Source organism: Mesocricetus auratus, unplaced genomic scaffold, assembly GCF_017639785.1.
Source record: "Mesocricetus auratus isolate SY011 unplaced genomic scaffold, BCM_Maur_2.0 Super-Scaffold_4256, whole genome shotgun sequence".
Lineage (NCBI taxonomy): Eukaryota > Metazoa > Chordata > Mammalia > Rodentia > Cricetidae > Mesocricetus > Mesocricetus auratus.
The window spans coordinates 121,158,272-121,183,312 of record NW_024429182.1 but is presented as its reverse complement, the minus strand read 5'-3'; the positions used below and the strand labels follow the sequence as shown (position 1 = coordinate 121,183,312).

At 41.0% G+C, this 25,041-nt stretch overlaps 1 protein-coding gene across 9 annotated transcripts in view; it reads left to right on the top strand.

Moving 5' to 3' along the window:
* Akap13 (A-kinase anchoring protein 13) overlaps positions 1–25,041 on the top strand; it is a 300,754-nt gene that overhangs the window by 255,607 nt on the left and 20,106 nt on the right. For 7 of the 9 annotated variants that reach the window (XM_040730180.1, XM_040730175.1, XM_040730179.1 and 4 more), the window contains 9 exons: positions 8,340–8,407; positions 10,656–10,722; positions 14,256–14,391; positions 16,104–16,216; positions 16,720–16,872; positions 17,515–17,765; positions 19,345–19,470; positions 19,587–19,704; positions 20,927–21,175. In XM_040730180.1, coding sequence (XP_040586114.1) covers positions 8,340–8,407; positions 10,656–10,722; positions 14,256–14,391; positions 16,104–16,216; positions 16,720–16,872; positions 17,515–17,765; positions 19,345–19,470; positions 19,587–19,704; positions 20,927–21,175 — 1,281 coding nt within the window. The remainder of the gene's footprint in view (positions 1–8,339; positions 8,408–10,655; positions 10,723–14,255; positions 14,392–16,103; positions 16,217–16,719; positions 16,873–17,514; positions 17,766–19,344; positions 19,471–19,586; positions 19,705–20,926; positions 21,176–25,041) is intronic. The other 2 variants (XM_040730174.1, XM_040730167.1) reach the window with 2 other exon arrangements.

Here is a 25,041-nt window from a genome sequence, read left to right as displayed (position 1 = left end):
TTTCTATCATCCTTATATGCTGGGATACACAAGCTAAGCAGTTCTACAAGATGTTTTGTGAAACACCATTTAGGACTAGTGAAAAGGTAGGATCCCCAGCTGAAGCAAAATACAGACCTGATCTGAACCAAATAGCATACTCAGTGCCACAGAGAGAAGGGGTGCGTGTCCTGTGAAGTCAAGCAATACAATTTAACAACAACAAAACAGATGCCACAGGTAGAAGTGCACCAGGAGCAATTAGTAGGTATATAAGCAAGAAAGGAATTACTAACTGGCCAAAATGAGTACGTAACATTGGTAATGGAAAAACAAGATTAAACAACTCATCAGGCATAAAATTTCACTTAAAAGATTGTTGTGAAGAATTTTCAGATATTCTGACATACTTGTGTCATCAGCATATTTGGATTTATATTTGTTTGCAAAAGGAAAAAAGTGTCTTCTTCTCTATATTCTAGGAAATCTTGATGGTTTCTAAAAGTTTTTCATATTTAACTCAATGATTATATGCTCACATGTCTTTAGTAGTGGTGGTGCAGTATTTGGATACTGAGAATTGAACATAGAGCCTCATATTTCTTAGGAACGAACTCTGCCACTGAACTGCATTCCCAGCCTTAGTATTTAATCATAAAAGTCATGAAAGTGGAGTGTCGTGCTGTGTACCTGTAGTCCCAATACCTGGAGGATTAAGACAGAAGGAGTGCCGCAAATTCTGAGGCCAGCTTGGTCTACATAGAAATATTTTGTAACAGAAACAAAACAAAGACTCACCAGATCAAGACACCTGATGACCGCTGAGTTCAATCCTCAGAAATTGTCCTCTGCCCTTCATACGCATGCTATAATATACACAAGATAAATAAATTTAAGTATAATTTAATTAATTCCAAATTACGGAATTGGCTATGTTGGGGCAAACTGTAGTCACACAGATGTGAAGACTTGAGTTGAACCCTAAGACCCTATATAAATTCAGGTGTGGTATTGAGCATCAGTAATCCAGAGCTTCTATGAGAAATAGATGGAGACGGGAGAATCTCTAGAAACTTGTGGCCTGTGGCAAACAAGAAAGAGACCCTGTCTCAAACAAGGTAGCTCACTCCTGTTCTCTCCCTTCTCTATCCTCTCCCCTTCCTCCCCCCCCACACACAGAGTAACTCAATATTTAGACATTTCCAGAGATATTTTAAATTTATATATGAAGATGAAGGTTTCTCTCCCTCCATGTCCCACCATCCTTCAGCCCCAAATAAGCACACAAAGACCTATTAATTATTAAACTGTTGGCTAATGGCTAGGACTTCTTATTGACTAGCTCTGTCTTAATTATTAACCCATAACTATAAATCTATGTATTTTCACGTGGCTTACTGGAGAATGCCTGGACCTGTTACTCCTTTGGCGGTTATATGGTGGCTCCTCTCTTGCTCTCTCTCCAGCCCTTTCCTCATCTCCTAGCCCCATGTATCTTCCTGCCTCTACTGACCAATCAGTGTTTTATTTATCAATCAATAAGAGAAACATATATACAAAAGGACATTCCCCATCATTCATATATATTTTTTAAATGGATCTCAAAATTCTGTGACAGGGTTAGTTTGTATTAGAAAGTACATTGTTTAAACTATTTATATAGAAGTCACACACACATACACAATGCCCACCAAACATTTTCTTTCACTTCTGAGGATTTTATTTTCATTTTATCATTTTCCATGTTTAAACATAGATGCTCACTTGAAGCATATAGTTCAGACTGGAGTGGCAGATACTGGGATAATGGGCATTTGGGCTTTCTGGACAGACTCAGTGTCCTTGCCAGTTCTCAACAGTCTTCTTGTCATTGCTTGAAACCTACCCACATCATTGATCCATCTCACATCACAAACAGAACATCAGACAACCTCAAGGATTGTTACCCCAATAAGTATCCAAGGTTCAGAAATAAATTTTCAGTCTGCAATCCTTCCACATCGGAAACATAGGAATACAGTGAATTAGCTACAGCTACCACCCTGCTCTAGAAGTAGTGGTAGATGAGTGTAATCATTTGATGGTAGCAGTAAGGTTTGTGTATAACTATATGCAGCTTCCTTCTTTGGGGAAAAGAGCAGGAGGACTAAAGTTTTAAAAGCAACAGAATAGTATATAGTCGTGTTTCCAAAAGAATGAAGGTAATTAGCTGGCTCACCTGGCTTCCTGAAGGGCAGAGCCTTCAATGCATATTCGTGTGTGTGAAACCCCATCTGTTATCTTGGCAGGAAGCAGGAAATATGAGTAATCCAGGAATCTTTTGTCTTTTCCCTTCACCACCACCCCACTCGAGTTCAGGATCTCCCCGGGACTCTCAGGAAATGTAGCATCTCTGCAGTTAGTCATCTAACTCCTAGGAAACTACTGTGCTTTTAGAAAAAAAAAAAGCGGCTTTTCTTTTTGTTTAATAAAAAGCTGTTTTTCTGACCACTGAATGGAGCTTCATATTCTAGACAGCTGTTCTTTCAGGCTTTGGCTTGTGATTTAGGAGGATCAACTGCAGGACATAATGGAGATGTATTATGATGGTCTGTAATGACTTACTCCTGTCATCTGTCACATTCATGTATCCCAAATATCAGGAGATTGGTAGGATGGACTTTTCAGTGAAGTCAATATCACTGAGACCATGGGGATTACACCTGGACCAATCTGTCAGACTAAGTGAAATCTGGTGTGGACTAACACAGAAATGTTAGTGATCATAGCCACAAGAAATAGTAAGCAGTAGAGCATCTGTGTGCTCCAGGCAGTCTACTCCTGGGTTTAAGAGAAAAGCCTAAACCTCTGGTCAGGAATATTTCAAAGTAAATGAATTTAGCAGAAACCTTAGGAGGATTTTCTTTTCCTTAGTCCAAACTGTACTCCTGGTTTAGGATTAATGGGGAAAATAAATGTCTTTTCAGTTCTTCATTCTAAAGCATGTAAAGCTATCTTTGAATAATAAACTGTTCTTTCTGGCTATCACAAATCATTTATTTTGTGAAAAGCTCAGTGGAGTCCTTCATAATAATTTGGTATATTCAAAGTTTTGAATCTTGCCAGTGGTTTTATTTTGTTTGCTTTTAACAGTTGTGAAATGACATTGAGATTATTGTTGGTTTATATTCTGTTGTGTGAGCACCTTCTGAGTACTTTTGTGGTGGGTTATTTCTGATGACTAAAACAGTAAACAACAGACCTGCTGGAACCTAAGTAGGAAATGTGAGTTCACATTGAGTGATGGTTGATTTTTTTTTTCCTTTGGATTGCCTCTGAAGCAGCAGCTCAGGAACTGGACAGTTTCTGTTAATTTAGAATCAGTTTGATTCTAAATGAATTGCCTGAAGAAAAGATACTTATTACTTAGAAGAAAGGGGAAAAAAGGAGCTTATATAATAAAGTCCACAGAACACTTTATTTTGTTTCACTTTTGTTTACCAATGTTCTTATGAAAACTGCTGTTAGGAGCAGTTAGTCAGAATGCTTTAGCTCTTCTCTGTGGCTTTCCTCTCCTTCTGAGCATCAGCACTGTGGTTATTAACACGGGCTACTGAGAACTGTTCACATATTTTTTGTATCCAAGCACTATCAGTCCAGACCAGACAGCGCCTGAAAGTCCCCAGTGACTTTAAACAAGACATTGCAAAAAGAGTTCTGGAGCATATGATTCTGAGTGGCTGCTCATTCCGTGGGCTGATTGGGTTTTGTGTGGTTGGTTGGGCTTTGTTTCTAGTGCCATTTCTTTCCTTGTTAGAATTAGAGTTTTCTTTTTTCCCATAGGAGGAAAATGTCTCTATTGGTTCTTAAAGGCCATTCTTCCATGTGTCCTTAAAAAGAATCGAATTTTCCCACGTAGATTTTTGCAGCTAGTAGACAGAACAAAGCACTAAAGTATTTGAATATTCCTTTCTTCAAAAGTCTGGCTGCATATGACAGCTTTTCTGCTGGGTAAAATAAAAAAGATGCATAGTATGTAGCATTTCACCAAAGCTCTCTCATAGATGGTTTACCTAAGGGTAGAAAAGCAACAAATAAATGATCACTCCCAGGCATGTAAATTTGCCTCCTTGTAGAGGGAGGGAGGGAGGGATGGACAGAGAGAAAATGGATGGATGGGCTCTGGCTAAGCTATTGACTTATTTCAAAGAAATGTGATTAATGGTCAGCTCAAAGCCTATGACTTGGTTAATTTTTTTTTTTGAAAAAAGGAAATCATACCACTAACTGTTCTTAGGAAATGTTTTAAATATGAAGAAGGCCAAAGACCAAATCAGGTTTTTCTTTTTTATGAACATTTAACAAGTTTATTATTTTTTTTAAAAAAAAGGAGTATTAACATAGATTTAAGCACAGCCATTGAGAGAGAAAAGTACTTAAGCAAAGGACAGTCTACAGCCAAGCATGGGTTCCAGCTTCCCAAAACAGCCCAGATAAATGTTCCTTGATCTTCCTAACAACACAGTATGGTTTGTGGCTGTGTGCTTTAAAAAATCTATTAGACTTGTCTTCAAGTCTTGTGTTTTGGACAATTGTTTTAAAACAGATGATACTGTTTTAAATCCCATGACTTTGATGTCACTGGGGCTAGCAGTTTCTAAATCACTCACGCCTAGTACTAAAACCATCCTACAGATTGAGTCCAGAAACACTTGGCATAGAGTTTAGTGTTTTTCAAGTAGGTACTTGAGTATGGTAAACAGGCAGCCAGCCATGTGAACTGTTCATCACTGAGGCTTATGGCTATAAGACTGGGCATAGTAAAAATTCAGCTAGGCTGTGGGGTTCAGAGGCAGTCAACTAAAGCATTATTTCTGTGAAAAGTTCTACTGGAAGCACATTCAAGATGCTATTTCTGCTTCCATGACTCATGAAGTGGAATTGTTCTTACATATCAAACAGTGGCCCAGGAGCATAAGAACTGCTGAAGTCTTTTCAGAAGTTACCGTGCGCCCCATCCCCGGTAAAAACTGCACTGCTGAGCCCTTTGAGGTGTGTTGAGACTAGGAGGAAAGGAGCAGGAAGGGCCCAACTTAGAAGTGTCTTTCTGTCTTGACTTTTTTAATTTAGTTTGTCCCATTTACAGGTCAGAAATAGTAGCAAGTTCTCAAACAAATTTATCACCTCTTTTACTTCTTGTCGATGCCCCAGATTTTACAGAGTTAGAGTAAAACAAGAGAAAAGATGCCTGTTAAAACTGTGATGCTGAAACTAGTGTTTCAGTGTAGTGAATCACAAATGTGGTAAATTACTATTTTTAAAGAATAAGGGAATCAAAGGAGCTTTTGAGGGTAATAAAGTGTGATGCACTGATGTTTTTAATTTAAAGGCTATTAATACAGATGTTATATACATGGACAATGTAATAACCCTTTGAACCCCAACTCAAAGTGCTAGAGTGCTTGCCTAGACTATCTGAGGCCCTAGGTTTGACCGTCTCACCACAGATGAGGAAGGAAGGAAGGAGGGAGGATGGGCAATATATTGACACAGTACTTCATCCTTCATTTTCTAAGAAATAAACCTTCACAGTCAAAATTGAATTTGTTTCCCTATGCCAGTCTTCATTCTTTCCTCCAAGTAAGCACTTGTGGAACTGGTGGTTTATAATTCCCTCTCATGTGAACAAGAATTTAATTTTAACAGTTACCTTACTGTTGCTATGCATCTCATTTTGCAATTTTCATTATTCTCCCCGATGTTCTGTTTTAAAAGATTGAAATACTGGCTACATAAATGTAGATACTGGCACTTAGCTTATCTGTGGACTCTCTTACACACTTAAAGCTGTTCTACTGTTTAGGATATGGGGTCACTTTCACTTTGTCTCTGTGACAGTGTCATGGGGGCATCCTTGTGTCCTTATGTATGGCACTAGACTCGGGGCCAATTCATAAAGTTGGCACACACTGAACTTTATTAGATGTTGGGAAATGACTCTCCAAAGTCAGTGTATCATTTTTAGATGATGAGTTTCCCTTGCCACATCGTCACAGTACTTAAAGTGGGGAATGTGGGTCTTTTTGTTTTGTAAACCAAGGCTTGTGGAGAAAGAACTCATTTGAGTTCCATAGAGGTAATCAGAATTAGGACCTGAATTAAAGGTAATTTACCTGCTATGTGTCCTGTTCGCTTTTACATGATATTAAGTGGACATGGTAAGTTTCAAATGTAGTTTTAAAAAAGGGCTCTTGGTTTACACAAAATGGCCTGTGGGTTTACACATAGACATTCATGTATCATGATCCAGATACTGCACTAGTGCAGAAGAAAAGCCTGACAAAGTCCCACTGCAGTGTGACTGGTAGTGTTCAGGAAGGGCCCAATGAACCAAGCAGGCATTGTACGAGCAACTACTGTGGAAGGAGTGGGGAAGGCTTTGGGGATCTGGGTTTCTGGCAGTTTCCTTTATTGCAGCAAGTTCCTCTTACCCTGCTGTCCATACATAAGTCCAAGCGCATCTTGACCTTGTTGGCTAGGACAAGGCCTGGCTGTGGTACTCCCTGAAGCAGCCATACCTAGTGAAATGCTGTCTGTCGCTGATTTCCTGAGTGATCCTTTCCCAGGAGACACACGCCTCTTCAGCTGTCCCCAAAGACAGATGACAGATCTTTTGCTTGTTTGTGCTTTGCCTCTGGCCTCTTGGCACAGTCTGTTTTTATGACTTCATCGCAGCAGGAAGAGCCAATGACCTTTTTGAGGCACAGAGTGTGTGGTTTTTACATCAGTGGCCCTTGTAGGCCACGGGAATGGAAAATAAAAAAATACTTTAAGATAAAATGTGTCATTGGTAAATTTGAATCTCTTTTGTCTCAGGAAATCTCCCACATTCCCTTGTGTCAGGGTTCCCAGGGGTGCTTTGGGAGAGTTGTAGTTACTTCTTACATGGCTTCTGACTCAGGCAATGGGGTAAAAAAAGGCTTGGGGTATTTGAGATCTCAAGAAGGGTAGATCTTCAGATCCTTGTCCTGAAATTTTCACAGCCCCTTTTAGCAGTTTTATATATTTTCCTATCATTTAGGCATAACATCTTTTCATTATTTCTTTTATTTTTGAGATTATAATTATGCCATTTCTTCCTTCCCTTTCCAACCTCCTGTTTCATTTTCAAATTCATGGCCTTTTTTTTCAGTAATTGTTCTTAAATATATGTGTATTTCTCTGTATGTTCCTAAATATATAAATATAACCTGCGTAGTCTGTATGATGTTACTTGTATGTATGTGTTCATGGTTGATCATTTGGTATTGGATAGCTAATCAGTCTGCTGTTCCCTAGGGCAGACTACCCAATCTCAGCGTTCATTAGTTGCCTGTAGTTCTTTGTGTAGGATTGAATCCCCTCCATGGCCTTTCCCTGTCCACATTAGCTTGTCTGCTAGTATTGTTCTTGTTCAGCTCTTGTCCAGACAGTCATGTTGGTGAGACTTTATAAAAGTGTGTATCCTCTGAAATCCTAGGAGACTTGATCTCATAGCAAATTCCCTTATCTTCTGGCTCTCAGAGTCTTTCCACCCCATCTTTGGCAGTCAGTGTTCCTGAGCCTTAGTTGTGGGAGTTGTGTAGCTTTGTAATTGTTTTGTAGGAGTAGGCTCCACAACTCTGTATTTTGGTTGGTTATACTTTTCTATAATGGCCTTTGTCTCTTGCAAGGAAGAGTTTTCTTGATGAGGGGTAGGGGCTACATTTATCTATGGGTGTAAGGACAAATATTTAGAACATAGGGTTATGCTGGTTTCAGTAAAGTGGTAGTTGTAGATTCTCCCCCAAGATCCATGATTTCAGTAGCCATGTGTAGCTGTCTAGGGTTCCCTCTTGTTGAGTGATTGAGTCCATGTGGTGAACTTTTGGTTGCTTCCCCTGGTGTATGTGTGCCACTGTTACACCCTTGAGGTTATCATGCTGTGCTGGCTGTTATGATTCATAGGTGTCATAGCTTGGTAGGACTGTCGGATGCTTAGCTCCTTTGAATGTTTGCATGGTCCCTTCTAGTCCTTTCTCCTTTGAGAGGAGACTTGTAGGTCAGTTCCAGCTCGGGGTTCTCTGGGCCCTGTAAACATAACATCTTGATGGCAGGCATTTAAACTCTTAGCTTTGATAACCTCCCCGGCTTCCTGCCTGAGACATTTCTGACTTCTTTTGGTTAATCAGACATATATGTGCTTCCTAGTAAACACCTTATAGAATGTACTGTCAGTTAATGATAACTTGTTTTTCTGTGTGAGTAGAAGTCTGTCAGCTCCGTGTGGGCAGTGCTGGAGTGTCAGAGTCTAGGGCCTGCTGCTTTTCTTGTTGTAACCTTGCCTTATGCTTCCTTTCCAGGTTGTAGTGCTTTTGTCCACAAAGGCTGCAGAGAAAATCTCGCCTCCTGTGCAAAGGTCAAAATGAAGGTAAGACATTTCTAGCTATCAGAATGCCTGAAATCCAGTGGTTTAAAATAGTAAAATACCCACGTTAGAATTTAGATTATGGTAGATTTGTTCTGTTTACTTGCTTGCTTTAATCATTTGTTTCCAATTTTGAGACCACATTAATCTAAAGATAATTGTTCTTTAAAATGATCAGCCCCCTTCTTGTCTAACACATTCAAGAATTTGAGACTTTGAATAAAAGAAGTGTTGAACTAGAGGCTCACACTTGTAATCCCAGCACGTGGGATGCCGAGGCAAGATGGTTTCCCTGGTTTGATATTAGCCATTGTACCAGAGTGAAAACCTGTCTCAGAAATACTTGAAAGGAAATGAAATGTTTTTTAGAACTTTCATATATTAAACATTTCTCTGTGTTTCTGTTTAAACGGTTTTCTTAACTAGTTCTGCAAATACACTCTGTAGTTGAAATGGCTGGCTTGGCCATCTAGGAGCATGAGGGCAACAGGTGGAAATCAGAGGCTTTTAATATGTGAGGGACAGGGACAGGGGTCTACTACATTCAGGACCAACCTACCTGATCTTTACTCCAAAGGTACATGTGAATAGCAGAGATGACATAATATAAGAACAGGAAGTACCGCCGGGCGGTGGTGGCGCACACCTTTAATCCTAGTACTCGGGAGGCAGAGGCAGGCGGATCTCTGTGAGTTCGAGGCCAGGCTGGACCGACAGTCTCCAAAACAATACAGAGAAACCCTGTCTCATAAAAACCAAAAAAAAAAAAAAAAAGAACAGGAAGTACCAATATTGGTGCCATAAAAACTTGGAAGTATATTTTTAGGTAGTCTGTGTGACTGACAGTGTTGTTTTAGAGTCAACCGCACATAGAATGTTTTCCCCTGGAGAATTTCCAGATGTGTCTACACTGATGTTCATTAGTAACCACATTACCTAGTACAGTGGTCTCAGTCTTGAGTGTGTATCAAAATCACCTCAAGATCTTTCTGAAAGAAATCTGCCGTTGTAACCCCTCCCCCGAAAGGATTTCCAGTTCTGGACTGAAGAGTTTGCTTTTCTGAGTAGTTCACAAATGACCCTCAGACCTCACTCTGGGCTGTGTTGGACTAATGAAGATAGCTGACTTCTGTGTCCAAGTTTTCTGAGCTCAGTGATGTAGATTTTGACTTATGCTTCACTTTAAATTTTTAGTTTGTGCAAAGACTTAGAAATTAAAAGTTACACAAATTTTGATTTCTGTTTTCTCCCCCAAAATTGGAAGCTCCTACAACCCTCAGCTCACTGGTGCTACCTGTTATCCAGCAGTCCCAGTTCCCCTCATCATACTCTTTTTCCATTTTTCCATAGTGTTACGAATCTTATGTGATCATATTTTTCTGTCTTTTTTTTTCCTTCATCTGTACCTTACTCCCACTAGAATGTAAGCAGGAAGGCAGGAATCTTTGATTAATGCAATACACCAAGTACGTACAATAGGGTCAAGTATATGATACAAAATTCTATCAGAGAACAATCAGTGGGGGCTCACTGGATGCTGGTGGAAGGGAAAAGCATCCCAGATGCCCACTTGTACTTTCATCTCCTCTCCTGCTTCTGCCATTTACCATCTGTCTGACCACTCGGTCACTTAAGTTCATGGTCTCTGATAAGACTGTTACTGTGAATGCATTGGGTTCTGTAGAACAATGATGATACAGAGAATAGTATCTCTCTTGTATATGGTTATAATATCTTTGGAAGTATTCACTTTAAATTGAAAGTGATCTATTTCCTCCTAGTGACTTCTTTCCAAGAAAATGTTTCAGTTTGTGATTTCTCAAACTATTTTTTTTGTGTATGCCTCATGAAACTTAATGAAAATTAGCATTCTATCTAAGAATATAACATTTCACAAGTGCTAGTCACCAAAGAAACAGAATGAACAAGGCACAAATGATTCTTTTGTGAACAGCCGATTTCTACAGGTCAAGTAAGGCATTGGTGGCTATAGCAAAGAGAGTACTTGGGTCAGCTGGAAATGGAAGAATGCCATGCCTACATGGATGACAAAAAAACATTCCTGGGATGGGGGTGGGGACATACCCAGGCATCTGCAGTGCTTGGTGAGCCCAAAGGATGGCAAGAGGGGGTTGGGTGGGCATGACCATGGCCCAGCACAATGTTCTCTTTTTACTCCAAGCTGCCGGAGACTAGATGGAGGATGAGTTGTCAGTGTAGTCTTCATGTATGTGCCTTCTTTTCTCTTTAGCAGCCAAAAGGGAGCCTCCAGGCACATGATACATCATCGCTGCCCACAGTCATCATGAGAAACAAGTGTAAGTAGCCCAGCACACCTCTCAGAAGTGCACTCAGACTTTTTGTTCCAGGCTCAATGTTTTTGTAAAGCTTGCTTGTTGAGGCTAGCCTAAGCTATCTGGAAAGATCCTGTACCTGTTTTTGTAGTATATTAAGTCACTACTTTGTTCTGCTACATTCACTGACCAGCAACTTAGCATTACACCGCCAAACCCTTCTTGAAGGTGTCTGTCTTAGCGTGTACATTAGTAGAAAGGGGGACTAGAGCCCATGTGTGTGAGCAAGTTACTCTCGTGCAGCTGAGTCTCCTCTTCAGCACCAGAGAAAATGGTTGATTTTAGTGCCTCACATCAGTATGACACAAATGAGATATTACTGGTTAAGCTTATATATAGCATGTGAAATTATATGAGTGATTCTTTTTTTGTTTTTCCCAAGGTTCTCAAATGTTATACAAAACTGAGTAAATCATACTTACACTTAAAAAAACAACAACAAAAAATCTTGGAGGCTGGCAAGGCTGGTGAGTCAGGCAGGTAAAAGTGTCTGCTGCCAAGCCTGACTACCCAAGTTCACACCCGAGGACCCACTATTCAGAAGAGAACCAACTCCCACAAGTTGACTTCTGACCTCTTCCACATGCATGTGTGTGCGCACGCATGCACACACCCCTCTAATAATAATATAGAACATCAGGGTTTTTTTTATTTAAAACACTACTTTGGGTTAAATAAGAGATCTGAGAAGGTAAAGGGGTTTACCACACATGCACAGAATAAATCTTAAAATCTACTAACCAAAACTAATCTTTACTGTCTTTTGCAAGATTTCACTTCAGATTGACAGTATTTTTACTCCCCATTCTTTCATTTCCGTGTAATATATTTAATGCATAGCCTTCAGATCTGCTATCTCTTTAGTCATATGTATCTTTGAAAAGATCTGTTTTGTATACCAGTTCACTCAGTGTCATTTTCAGTTACTCTAGCTATTGTTTCCGACTGCCACATGATGCGTACACTGTGTTTCAGTCACTTCCAACTGCTACCATAAATAAAGCAGTGGTAATTATCCTCAGAGTTGGCTCCATGGGGAGCTCTGTGATATGTTACCAGCGCAGTGCTTTCAGCATGTAGTTGAATCAAAACATGTGCAGATTCTGAGACCCCACCTAGACCTGTGAATCATCAGAAACTGTGGTAGAGCCCTGTGGTCTAGGTTTCAATAGGTACTGAGTGGTTTTGATTCCCACTCAAGCCTGGAAGCACTACTTGTGCATTATTTCTCTTATGTAGTTCCTAAGCACTTGAAAGTGTTGCGCCAATCTGTATAACACAGAGAATGTACTCCCTTTAGACATAGCATGTCTGGTCCTCACCCATCCTTGTATGGAGGCAGCTACTAGACTGACACCCACTTCAGTCTGTCATCCAGCTTCCTTAGACAGTTTTAATCTTAAAACTTTTTTCTGTGATGTTACCACCTGTTTCAGAAACCTGTTTTCTTTCCCATCAGATAAAATAACTTTTAAAATGTCTTTTATAAGCAAGGTTCCTTATGTGGATTGCCTCTGACCCTCAGAGGTAACTTTCTTATTTATATTGATAATAATTTATAGAGTACTGAATTTTGTTAGGAGACTTCCACATATGTATAAAACATACTTTGAAAACAGCCCCCCATAGCTTTTCTTATCTCCACCCTCCTTGTTTTCACCTTATCCATCTGAGTAGCACCCCACTTTCCCCACCCCTTTTTAATTTCATATGTGAAAACATACAAGCCCGATTTTGTAGAATTGTCTTACTAAGCATTTTCCTTCAAATAATATAATTTCATTCTTGGTTTTGGCTGCATAACACTCCATTATATCATATCTTCTTTTTCTATTCATCCACTGATAGTCACTTTTGGCCGATTCCATAACTTGACTATTGTTTCTATTACAACAGTAAACAGTGATGTGTAGGCATCCCCGTAGTAGCCTTACTCTGATTCATTTGGATATATATCCATAAGTGGGAATTCGATTTTAATCTATTGAGACTTCATACTGATTTCCATGATGGCTGGCCTAAGTTATTCCTACTAGCAACATAATAAAAATTTTTTCATTTGCTTCCTTGCCATCATTTGTTGATTTTATTCTCTTGAGAATAGCCATTCTGACTAGGGTAAGATGGAATGTCAATGTTATAGTGATTAAGAATGCAAATTCTGTATCTAGGAAGATGGCTTAGTGTATAAAGTGCTTGTTAGACAAGCATGAGGACCCAAGTTGGGTTTGCATATGGTAGCATATATATGTGACAGTAGTTCTAGGGAACAGAGATAGGCAGATATCTGGAGCTTGCTGGCCATTCTGTCTAGCCAAAACAGGTTCAGTGGCAGACCCTCTTTCAAAAAAAAAAAAAAAAAAAAAAACAGGTTTTAGAAGCTATTGAGGAAAACATCCCATCTCAACATGACCTGTCATGGGCAAGCACACTTACACACACAAGAGTATAGTTGTGGATTCAAGTCTCATGGCATTTGGTCTTCTGCAGCCTTTTAGTACAAGTTGTTCTTTAGGACATTTAGGGCTCTGCATGACATTCTGGTTCTCCTCACTCCCTTTACTTGCTTCTTTCTCTTTCTCCTTTTTGTACTAATTCTACATGATTATTTTGCCCTTCACTCATACGGTTCCTCCCGTCAGAATATTGTTTTCCTTCTGACCTCTCCACATCCTCACTATAGTCTAAGAACCGCTGTTCCTTCCTCTCTAACGTTTTATTTGCTCACTGATCACCCTTCTAAAACACTTAGGATAGCATGTTCTCTAAGAGGCCTACATCTTATATACTCCCTTTGTGCTCCCTGCAGCAAGGACCTGGTCATATTGTAGCACACCCTGTTCCTGGTGTTCTAGTGTATAAATAGAATTTAAATTAGATATCAACTATTGTGTTACTGTTTAGTAAAGGTATCCTGTAATATTGTAAAATTATAGCAGCCCCCATTTCTTATTTCTCTTAGCTCTTAACCCTCTTGGGGCTAGACAGAAAAATTTACATCTGTGGCAAGAACTCACTTACTAAGGAAAAATAATTTAGTGTTCATGTGCCAGTGTGATCACTTAGAGCTCCAGTTTCCTCCTTGATCATATTAAGGAAAAATACTCTATAATAACCAGGTATTGAACAGTTATTAATTTTTCTCCATAAATTCAAGAAATTGATCAAAATACATGCATTCAAATAATGGGCAGGGGCGGGAGAGTTGACTCCATGACTAAAAGCACTTGTTGCTTTTCCAGAGGGCCTGATTTGCATTTCCAGATCTTCAACTGCTGTGGTGACACACGCCTTTAATCCTAGCACTTGGGTAGATCTCTGAGTTCAAACACAGCCAAGGATATGAAGAAAGACCTGGTCTTTTTTTTTTTTTTTTTTTTAAAGAGCTAATGTATTGAAAGCATCTTGTGTCTTTGTGGAGTCTGCCGAGTAAGTCAGCACTAGGGTCTGGAAAGGTGATGATGCTTCATTCAGTTCATGTCCTCTCTTCCTTGCAGCTTCACAGCCCAAGGAGCGCCCCAGGTCTGCAGTCCTCTTGGCCGATGAGGCCACTGCTGTACCAATGTTTACTAACAGACGGTCCCAGCAGAGTGTCTCCCTGTCTAAAAGTGTTTCCATACAGAACATCACTGGGTAAGTGGGTTTAAAGAGTCCACGGTTGACATGTGGGTGACAAGAACATAATAATCACTTTACTTGACAAAAAAAAAAGTAGGTGTATAAAATAAGGGGATGGTACACAGTTGGATGATGAGGATGATGTGGTTGGGAGTTGTTTTTGATGTACTGTATATATATTTACATTATAATACAGACTGCTGTTGTTTATCACAGAGCTCCAATTTCAAGCGGGATTGCTTTAGGCATTTGCACATGATCAGCCAGTTTTGGAAGAAACTGTGTCATAGAAAAGATGATTTTATCACGAATATTCTGCTGTAACCACCTATCTCTTAGATATCACACCTGTGTGTTATTCAGATGAGCCTGGTTTTGCTTCTTTTTAAATCTGTTTTCTCCTCTTACCTCTGAAGTCAGTTTATCATAATGGTGAATTCTGGGCCATCCATTCCAATTAGGTTCCTTCTTGCTCCTTTGCATTGAGTTCCATTTGTAGCCTCTTCAAACTGAGGCCACTGGTTACTCAGCACTGATTGTCAGGTTATTAGCAAAGGGCTGATTATGATGCTGTTGACTGTTTGGGGTAAAATGCTCCCCTCCCTCCCATTCATCAAGTCTGTGTCATCAACAATGGAAGACTTAACACCTCTTACATATTTCCTGACCTAGATAGGACCAAAATTTCTGACTAAGGATGCAAAGTCTGCTTCTGTTTATGTTTTGTTACCTCTGTGTTAGCTGATGCTTTCTCCTCAAAACAAACATTTCAGGTATTCTTCTTTGTTTCTATTTCTATTATCTCTAGAAGTCTTTTCAAAGTTGTAATGTTATCAAAACTCATTGGCATTGTACCTGAAACACTGAGTTTTAAGGAAAATTTGAAGTTTACATGAGTTTCACGTGCTATTGCATCACAGAACAAACATTTACTTGGTGCCTACTGAGCTAGCTTTTGAGTTGAGGTGAAAAGGCCCAAAGAATATCATTTATTGGCATGCTCAATAGTTTTTAAGGTAGAGATTTTTTAAAGAAAAAAAAAGGTAGTAATTATGTAAGTTTTTTAAAATAAATTTGTTTTACATGTATGGTGTTTTGCCCATATGCATGTCTATGCCCCATGTGCATGCCTGATGCCTGTGGAGACTAGAATGGGGTATTGGGTCCCCTAGAACTTGAGTTACAGGTGGTTATAAGCCACCATATTGGTGCTGGAAATCAAACTGGGATCCCCTGAAAGATCATCCAGTGCTCTTAGGTGCTGAACCATCTCATCTCTCCAGCTCTTATAATAAATTTTAAGCTTTTTCTATGTACATGATGCTGTGTACCTTCTTTTTAAGCCTCAAAAAGTGGGGCTAAGATTGAATTTGCAATAATAATGCTTCTAAACTTTTTAATAATGCTTCATTTTGCTGTGTACCTGAGTATATCATATCTTTTTTTTTTTTTTTTTTTTTTTTGGTTTTTCGAGACAGGGTTTCTCTGTATTGTTTTCGAGGCTGTCGGTCCAGCCTGGCCTCGAACTCACAGAGATCCGCCTGCCTCTGCCTCCCGAGTGCTGGGATTAAAGGCGTGCGCTACCACCGCCCGGCTGAGTATATCATATCTTGAGTCATCATAAAACCTACAATTTATTGTCATCTTAGAGATTTTTAGGGATTCGGCTAAGAATGTGCACCATGGTTTATCAGAATGTGACAGTGTGTCCTTCTTTTTGTCTCTAGAGTTGGCAATGATGAGAACATGTCAAACACCTGGAAATTTCTGTCTCATTCAACAGACTCACTGAATAAAATATGCAAGGTTAATGAATCAACAGAATCACTTACTGATGAGGGTAAGAGAAAACTCTGGCATGTATTACTAACCCTCTGTCAAGATCTAGTGCATCTGCTATCACGCTATTAATTAGCAAACAGAAGGGCCTGCTCTTTCCCTTCTCTCTGGAGAGAGCCTCTAAATTGCCTGTAAAGTGTCTCTTGCAGCACCAAGCATTGGCCATCGCACCTGTCCTGCTGTTGGCTTCCATTGAAGGAAACATTGATTTTAGCATAGGCATACTCGAGTATGGGTGCTTTTCTTCCTCTAGTGTCACATGGGAATTGTTTCAATCTTGTTAGATTTACGTATGCTTACCATTCCTAACCAGACTTGAATGTAGAATGTTTCATTCCTAAACTTGACTGTGATCCTGCCTAGTATCCGGTATGTTCTCCTTGAGTGTCTTCTACACTAGGACAGAGCATTTGTCTTATGAACTCATTTTCACCTGGAGGAAGATCCAGGCTTGTAGAGGTCAGAAACCCAGGATCCTGAGGTGCTTTGTTTTTGTATTTTGAGGAGTAGGTACAGACATGAATGAAGGCCAGCTGATGGGAGACTTTGAAAGTGACTCTAAACAGCTAGAAGCAGAGTCCTGGAGCCGGACAGTGGACAGCAAGTTCCTCAAACAGCAGAAGAAAGATGTGGTCAAGCGGCAGGAAGTCATTTATGGTGAGATGCTTCAGTTGCTTGGCTTATTTTTGGTCTACACCATCCAGCTTGCACGCAAGTGAGAGTTAGAGATACTGTCTTACCTCTCAGGGAGGGGACTTGAAAAGGAGTTGCCCTGTCCAGCATATTTAAGTGGGTGATTGTTGGACTGTGGAAAATTAATTTTTTAATATGCAGCATCATAAAGGTTTCCATTAAAACCACTGTGGCATGGAGACATGATATTTTTTGTGTCCTTTTGTTCATTTTGCCCTGTAGTGTTCCATTCTGTTCCCTTCTCATTGCATTCAACCATGTGTTTATATTTGCATACATAGTTATACAGCAGTCTATGAAAGAGATGTCTTCTAAAAATGCATTTTAGTTCTTGAGCTACACTAGAAAGGCGAAATACCAGGAACACAGTAAATGGAAGGGAATGAATCCAATGAGGACTTCCCGAAAACCATTTAAGACTGTCTGAATTAAATATACCTATCATCAAAAAAAAAATGATGTTAGGTCAGGGAAAAGACAGAATAAGATGAGACTGCTTAGGGAAAGACAGCTATTTTCTCATTTTCTAAAGTCTTAGTTGGGTGCTGTGCTAATCTTACAAGCTTAGCTGTGATCTCTGAAAGACCCTTGGTCTCCCTTCTCCAGAGTTGATGCAGACAGAGTTACATCACATCCGCACGCTGAAGATCATGAGTGATGTGTACAGCCGAGGGATGATGACAGACCTGCTCTTTGAGCAGCAGATGGTGGAAAAGCTGTTCCCTTGTTTGGATGAACTGATCAGCATCCACAGCCAGTTCTTCCAGAGAATCCTGGAGCGGAAGAAGGAGTCTCTGGTAGAAAAAAGTGAAAAGAACTTTCTTGTCAAGAGGATAGGGGACGTGCTTGTCAATCAGGTGAGCAGCGGGAAGGCATGGGGTGTTCTCATGCTTTGGGGTAGCAGAGAAGCTCTGTAATTCTGGTTGTATACCTCAGCTTTACTGTTTGTCTTTGGAGACTTAAATTTAGCTATCTAACCCTCTATTTCCTTTTCTGTAAAATAAGGACAGAAAGTTTTCTTTGCCTGTGCTGTTTTTTAGAAAGTTAGCTCTCTATATAAAATAAAGTATATAGGAAAAGTCCATGCAATCATCAGAACAGTACTGTTTAAGAGGTAAAAGGATGTTTGTTAGAAGTCGGCAACTTTCCCTGTGACCCATCTGAAAAGGATCCCATCTGCCTGAAGACCAGCTAAAGCTCAGGTAGTTGACCAAAATAGGCTGTCTGTGAAACACTTTATAACATGTGTTAACTTTTTTCCACATGATTTTATTTCATTCCCATCCCAAAGAAACTTAGAAAAATATTTTTATATTTTTAGATGTATGTCATAAGCAACTTTTATGTTTGTTTTTTTAAATGTTGTTGAAAAGGGAAACGTTGCTAGGAAAACCTTAGCAGACAAGAATATCACACATGTGACTAGAGCCTGCTTCCTCACCAGATCTCTGCTTCTGTGTAGATGCAGAGGCTTAATCGCTGGAATGGCTGAATGAGAATTGGGTTGGGGCTGGGGGCAGTACTCAGGATCGAACCAAGGGCTTTTCATACATGGCAGGCCAGCACCCTACCACTGAGCTGCATCCCCAGCCCTGTTTTTGCATTTATTGTGAGGTTCTTTCAACTTCCCAAAACTGGGATTACAGGCTTGGCTGAAATCTTGTCCTTCCCTAGTATCCTTGAGCCCACATTCCCTAACTTGATAAGTAATTTATCAGTGTATCCGCTCATTCTAAAAGAATTTGCTGTCTATTAAATGCCAGGGGTAAAACTGCACAGCTGAATATTACATAGCTTTCTGCCTTAAGGAAATCTGTAAAAGCAGGCGTGATGCAAATAAATGTATATTCCATGTGAGATACTTGTATTTGGCAAGTGTATATTGAATAGTCCTGTAAAATGAATCTAATGTGAGGCCCTACAAATGAAGAACCATCTTCCCCAAGCATCTTTCCTCCGAATATTTTCAGTTTCTCTCCCTCCCTTCCTCCTTCCCTCCCTCCCACCTTGCCTTCCTCCCCGCCCCATTTCAGGACCTGTATAGATATTACATCTTGACATGTAGTCTTATCTGTTTCTTGTTTTGTGCACAACCTTCAAAGTCTTTGATGCTGAGATTAAGACTCTAGTCCCCTGTGTTACTCTGTATGGTGCTATTGGACTCAACCTTGTAGGGCACTTAGTTTGTGGTAGTAGTTCTGCTTCTGTCTCTCCATTGTGAGTGAAGAAACCTACACAAGAAATCACTGGGTCTTCTGAGATCTCAGTGTTTAAGCTTTTGATGAAGTGCCAAATGGTTCGTCAAAGATGTTGTGCTATTTAATCTTTTGGGGGGGTAGTTTATTAGGAAGCACTCTTAACTTTTACAATAAGACTGGAAACTTTCTACAGAATGATACCCTAAGTAGTATAACTCCGATTCTCTTTCCTGGGCAGTTTTCAGGTGAGAATGCAGAGCGCTTAAAGAAGACATATGGCAAATTCTGTGGCCAGCACAACCAGTCTGTCAACTACTTCAAAGACCTCTACACAAAGGATAAGCGCTTCCAAGCCTTTGTGAAGGTACTAACGTGAACCACAGGCGTCCCTCCCCATCGTGGTCAGGAGCATAAGCTCTCCGTTTTGGCTAGAACCACCTTCCTCACATAGTGACTAACAGTGTATTCATTCCCTTGCAGAAGAAGATGAGCAGTTCAGTGGTAAGAAGGCTCGGAATCCCCGAGTGCATATTACTCGTAACTCAGAGGATCACCAAGTATCCAGTTTTATTCCAAAGGATACTGCAGTGTACGAAAGGTGAGTCTCCCTGTGAGCGCAGATCCAGGTAGTCCTGGAAAGTACTGTAACAGAGCTCTGCCGTGCTCTAACAGACCTACCAGAGTGCCCACGCCTATGCTTAGCTCAGTGACTTCTTACTTGGGGGTGATTCTCCGTCTGGCCCAGGTTGGCCTCAGATTCACAGCAGTTCTCCCCCACCTCCCCAAAGTGCTGAGATCACAGATGCATCTTATCTTGTAACATCTCTTCGTGGCTATTTTATTTTGTTGCTGATTTAGTTTTTTAAGACCACGTTTCACTGTGTAGCCCAGTCTAGTCTCAAATTCATGATCCTTCTGCTCAACCTCCCTCATGCTGGGATTACAGGGAAACAAAATTATACCCACCCGATACAGTTTTCATGAGAGGAAGGAAACGGGCCCAGTGGTACAATTGTGTGGTCTCAACTTCTTGGCCTAAGGCAGGGGAGATACAAATTTAAGGCCTGGAGTGGATTCAAGTTCACCTGGGCAGCCAGTGAGGCCTGTATCAAGGCAAAAACTGAGAAGCAAGCTGGAGGCACAGCTGAGTGCTACAGTGCTTTCTGCATATGCACAAGGTCCTGGATTCAATTCCTGGAAAGTCAGGCCTGAGGTACAGCCCAGTGCTAGATTACTTCCCAGATAGGCACAAGGCCCTGGATTCAATTCCTGGAATACCAGCTACTAGTGCTAAATCACTGCAGTTGGGGTAGATGGGCAATATCAAGGAGGGGCCATGCATTGGTTCTGTTAAATCATTACGTGCCCTGAACACGTTCAGGTAACATTGGATTGTGTCAACAGTTCCTACCATTTCTTCCCCTGAGCTCTAAAATTGTTACTGTCTCATTTAATCAGTGTGGTGGTTTCTCTCAGCTGATGCCTCTCCTAGGTGGTTACATGAAAGGTTACGAGGCAGTAACATTAAAGAGTAGGGTAGAGATATAACTGAGTAGCTTGTTACATGCCTCTGCTGCTCTCTCTCCCTAAAACACTGGTTGGTCCCTTTTGTTCTGGAGCATATCATTGCACATCATCTATAGCACTGAGAACTTGTAACTTCTTTGGGATTAAACTTACAGCAGGAGGAAAGGTAGGCATCTGGTGTTTTGGCTCCAGTGTAAAAGTGTCACAGGGAGGGAGGGGAATGTGATGGTGTGAACACCTTCCCTTCTGCTCTGTGTGCAAGGAGCCCTTAAAAGTCGTTCTTTTCTCCCTAGACAATGAAGTGGAGCAGGAAGACCTGGCCCAGTCCCTGAGCCTGGTGAAGGATGTGATTGGAGCCGTGGACAGCAAAGTGGCAAGTTATGAGAAGAAAGTACGTCTCGGTGAGATTTACACCAAGACTGACAGCAAGTCGATCATGAGGATGAAAAGTGGGCAGATGTTCGCCAAGGAGGATCTGAAGCGGAAGAAGCTGGTGCGGGATGGGAGTGTGTTTCTGAAGAGCACAACAGGAAGGCTGAAAGGTAAGACTGCTTCCATGTCTGTGAGCCTGGGGAGGGCATGAAAAATCCAGATTCTTCCAGACTTCACCACCAGGTTTCTGCCTAGAGAGCCATATCCAGACACCTCCCAGGGCAATAACCATGTAGTAATATGTCAAAAAAAAAAAAAAACCCCGTGTTCAGGTGACTGACGAAGTCCTATGAAATGTGGCAGCAGGGAAAATGGCAAGTGAGAATTTTAAATTAATCAAATTAATACATATAACAGACTGTGGGGAAGACATACCCCACCCCCACCCCTACAGACGTACTGAGTGGCCACTGTGGGGATTGGGGTCAGTGGCAGAACTGTCTGAGTCAGGGACTGTAAGTCTATAAGACTGGGAATTTATCACTCCCAAAAGGCCTTCTGAGACCTTAGAGAAGGGCAAGTCTAACTTACTTCAACTAGATTCCTTATTGCTTTATGCTATCCATGTCTTTCATTTTTCTCTAAAGCAAAATAAATCATTAAAGATGACTGATTCATATGGTTTATGATTTCTCACCTTTCATAGGTCACCTACAATTAAGGACGCTAGGGGTTTTGCTTTTAATTCTTCAGTACATCTTACTTTTGGAAAATGATCGGTTTCATCAACCATTGACTGAACAGGCATCCTGCCTGTATGAGCTCTTAACTTCCCAGCAGCTACTGGTGTTCCTGCCACAGTCTGGACTCAGTGAGCTGAGAATACAGAACGGGCCACACTTACACTGCTGTCCCAGTAGCACACTGATCCAGAAGGAATGTTTCCTTTCCCATCTCAGAGAAGTAATGACGCCATAGGTGTCTGCAGTCAGAGCATTTGGGTGCCCTCAGCATAGCCTTAGCATGCTCAGGACAGAAGTACAAAGCCCCTCCAGACAGCTGACGTCAGACCTTCTGCAGTGTGGTGGGTGCCGGAGTAAAGAGGAAGGATGAATGGCCGTGGAGTTAAGTCTTGAAGAATGACAAGGAAGGTGTTGCTGGAGGTGGGAAAGCATGGAGTTGGGAGGGCCTGGAACCCAGGGCAAGTTTCATCTTCAGAACTCCCAGACAGACTTCAGAGAGTGATAGGAGATGAGCAAAATGATCCAGCTGCCAGAGGTGCCTGCCACACAAAGAGGAGTTGGTACTTGATGTTCTTGCTGGTTGTGGGGCATGGAATAGACTCACGTGGAAAAGGGATGAATTTAGTGTTTTGTGGTCTGGGGGTATTTTGTTGTTTTGATGTTTTGTTTTTGTTTTCAACATAACTGGGGGTAGTGTAGAGTACATTGTAAGAGACAAAGGCATTGGAACTGTTGGGCTGTTTTAGAAAGCACCCACCGGCACCTGCACAGCAGTAAAAGACATGAAAAAGAAGCATACGGTGATTTTTACAGTGTCACTCACTCCCTCACCACTAGTCAGCAGTGTTTAGGATATCCGTGATGAATTAAGGTGCTCCTTTCTTCCAGCCCTCGCAGCTAGTTCTGTGGTGCTCTGAGAGCCCTAGCCCAGACCCCTTCCACACCACCACTTTGAGGCCATCTTTCAAGCAGGCTGTAAGTTCAGAAATACCTGTCTTTCTCATGAGGGCCTAGATTTGCTTGAACTGCTGTTGCCTGGAGCCAATACTTTATTCTTTTCCTTTTCATGGCAGTTTATTCCCAAAATAAAAGCAAATAGATTCCAGCTGTTGGAATAAAGTTGTGGTCAAACCAATAGCAGAACAATAGGTTTCTGGCTTGAAATGCCTGCAGTGGGGAGAACGGGTTGGTATTTAGTCATTTTCACACCCCCGTGAACTCCTGCCAAGAACAGCCAGTACTATATTGAACACCCCGTGGAAGGAGTGGGATTGTTTTTTTCTCTGATCCATAACACTGATCATATAAGCTTCAGGTTCCAGCAAAGTTGAAATTTATGCTTTTAGAACTTATTTTTGGCAGACACCTGAATTATTTCAAAGTAAACTTCAAAAAAAATCTGTCAAAACTAATGATAGTTCACGGAAAATTACTGTTGTCTAGTCTGAAAATTTAGACCTCCCTTGCTTCTGTTTGCTGCAAACTTTGTAGGGAATTTAGTTGTGGCAGAGGTTGAAGAAGGTAGGGCAGACTGCATAAATCAACCTGGTTTCCCAAGGAGCCCTCGGCTCTGCTTTCCACAGGGAAAACGTGTAAGGGTCAGCCTCATGGTTGACCAGCTGGCTGGGAGATGTACATTGTTCTCGAGGGAGTAGAGCAACAGGGCCTTTGTATGCCTAGAGGACTAGTCAGGTCATGAGTTGATTAATTTTTTTTAAGTTCCTGGATCCAATTAAAGATGTTGAGTTATTTGTTTTGTTCCATTTCAGTGATGACGATGGTGATAGAACTTAGGTCTGCTGGAGTCTTTGGCACCACCAAAATAGGGACCAGCCTGTTGGTTTTGCTTTTTATATTCTGCAGTTTATATTCAACTTAGTTTGACCATGATAATTCAGACAAAACATGGATTGTTTTGCCCTACATATTTCTTAAATGAATTTCCTTAGCATATGTAAAAATAGGTATTTTTTTTTTATTTGGTTTTACAGAAACAGGGTTTCTCTGTAGCTCTGGCTGTCCTGAAACTCACTCTGTAGACCAGGCTGGCCTCGAACTCACAGAGATCCACCTGTCTCTGCCTCTTGAGTGCTGGGATTAAAGGCATGCACCACCACTACCCGGCCTCATTATGGTATTTTAATACACACACGTTGTTTACCCTACCACTACCTCCTGCTGGTCCCCTTCTTACCCCAAGTAGTCCTTCAGCTTTCATGTCATATATTACAAGCAGTTAAATTTAGATCTGCATATGAGAGAAAACATGATATTTTATCTTAACTTACCTCCCCATTACATTCTCTTGTTCCACATGTGGTTTTGTTTTGATGGTGTGGAAGAGGGCTGACTACCAACTAACTGTAGAAGCTGAATTCACTTCTACGTACTAAAGTACGTCTGTGCAAATGTTGTAGTTTCCCATATATTACAGTGATTAAAAACACTCTGACTAAATGCAGCAGTGGGGAGGTAAGAGTATATTTGGCTTACACTTCCAGGTCACAGCCCATCATTGAAGTGTATCAGGAGAGAAACAAAGAACCACAAAGAAACCCTGGATGCTGATTCACCGTTTTGCTCATGGGCTCCTGCTTAGCTAGCTTTGTTACATAGCCCAGGATCACCTTCCCAGAAATGATATTGCCCACAGTAGGCTGGAGCCTCCTATGGCAATTAATAATCAAAACATTCCCCCACAGACATGGCCATGGGCCTCTTTGATCTAGGCAGTTCTTCAGTGGAGGCTTTCTTCATCAATAGCTCTAGGCTTTATCAGGTTGATAGTTAAAGCTATCTGGGGTGGGGTGGGGTGGGGTGGGGTAGGATGGTCTTGTCTTAATCTTTTGCTTTAAAATGCCTCTGTCCTGTTTTTGATGAGTAGCGGGTAAGAGAATCTCAGATATCCCAGGCTAGTCACAAACTCAGCTGAGGGTCACCTTGAACTCTCCAAAGTGATTACAGGTGTGTACTACCACACCCTGTTTTATGCAGTGTTCACTGTGGCATATGGAGAAGGTCTCTGCTATTTGTCCCTTCTGGGCACTTTGCTGGCTGCTGTTTCTCATTAATATAATGAGAAATTGGGAAAGACTACAAACACTGTGGGCTGTGAGTGCAGCTCAGGTGGAATCCATACCTAGCATGCATAGAACACAGGGTTTGGTCTCCAACACTGGAGGGGGTAGAGGGGCTGAAGAATATTTAATGGCGTGTGTTGGTAAAGGTTGGTTCCTATCCAACATTGGTTAAAGTTCACCTTCATTCCTAAAAGTATTTTATAATTAAAACTT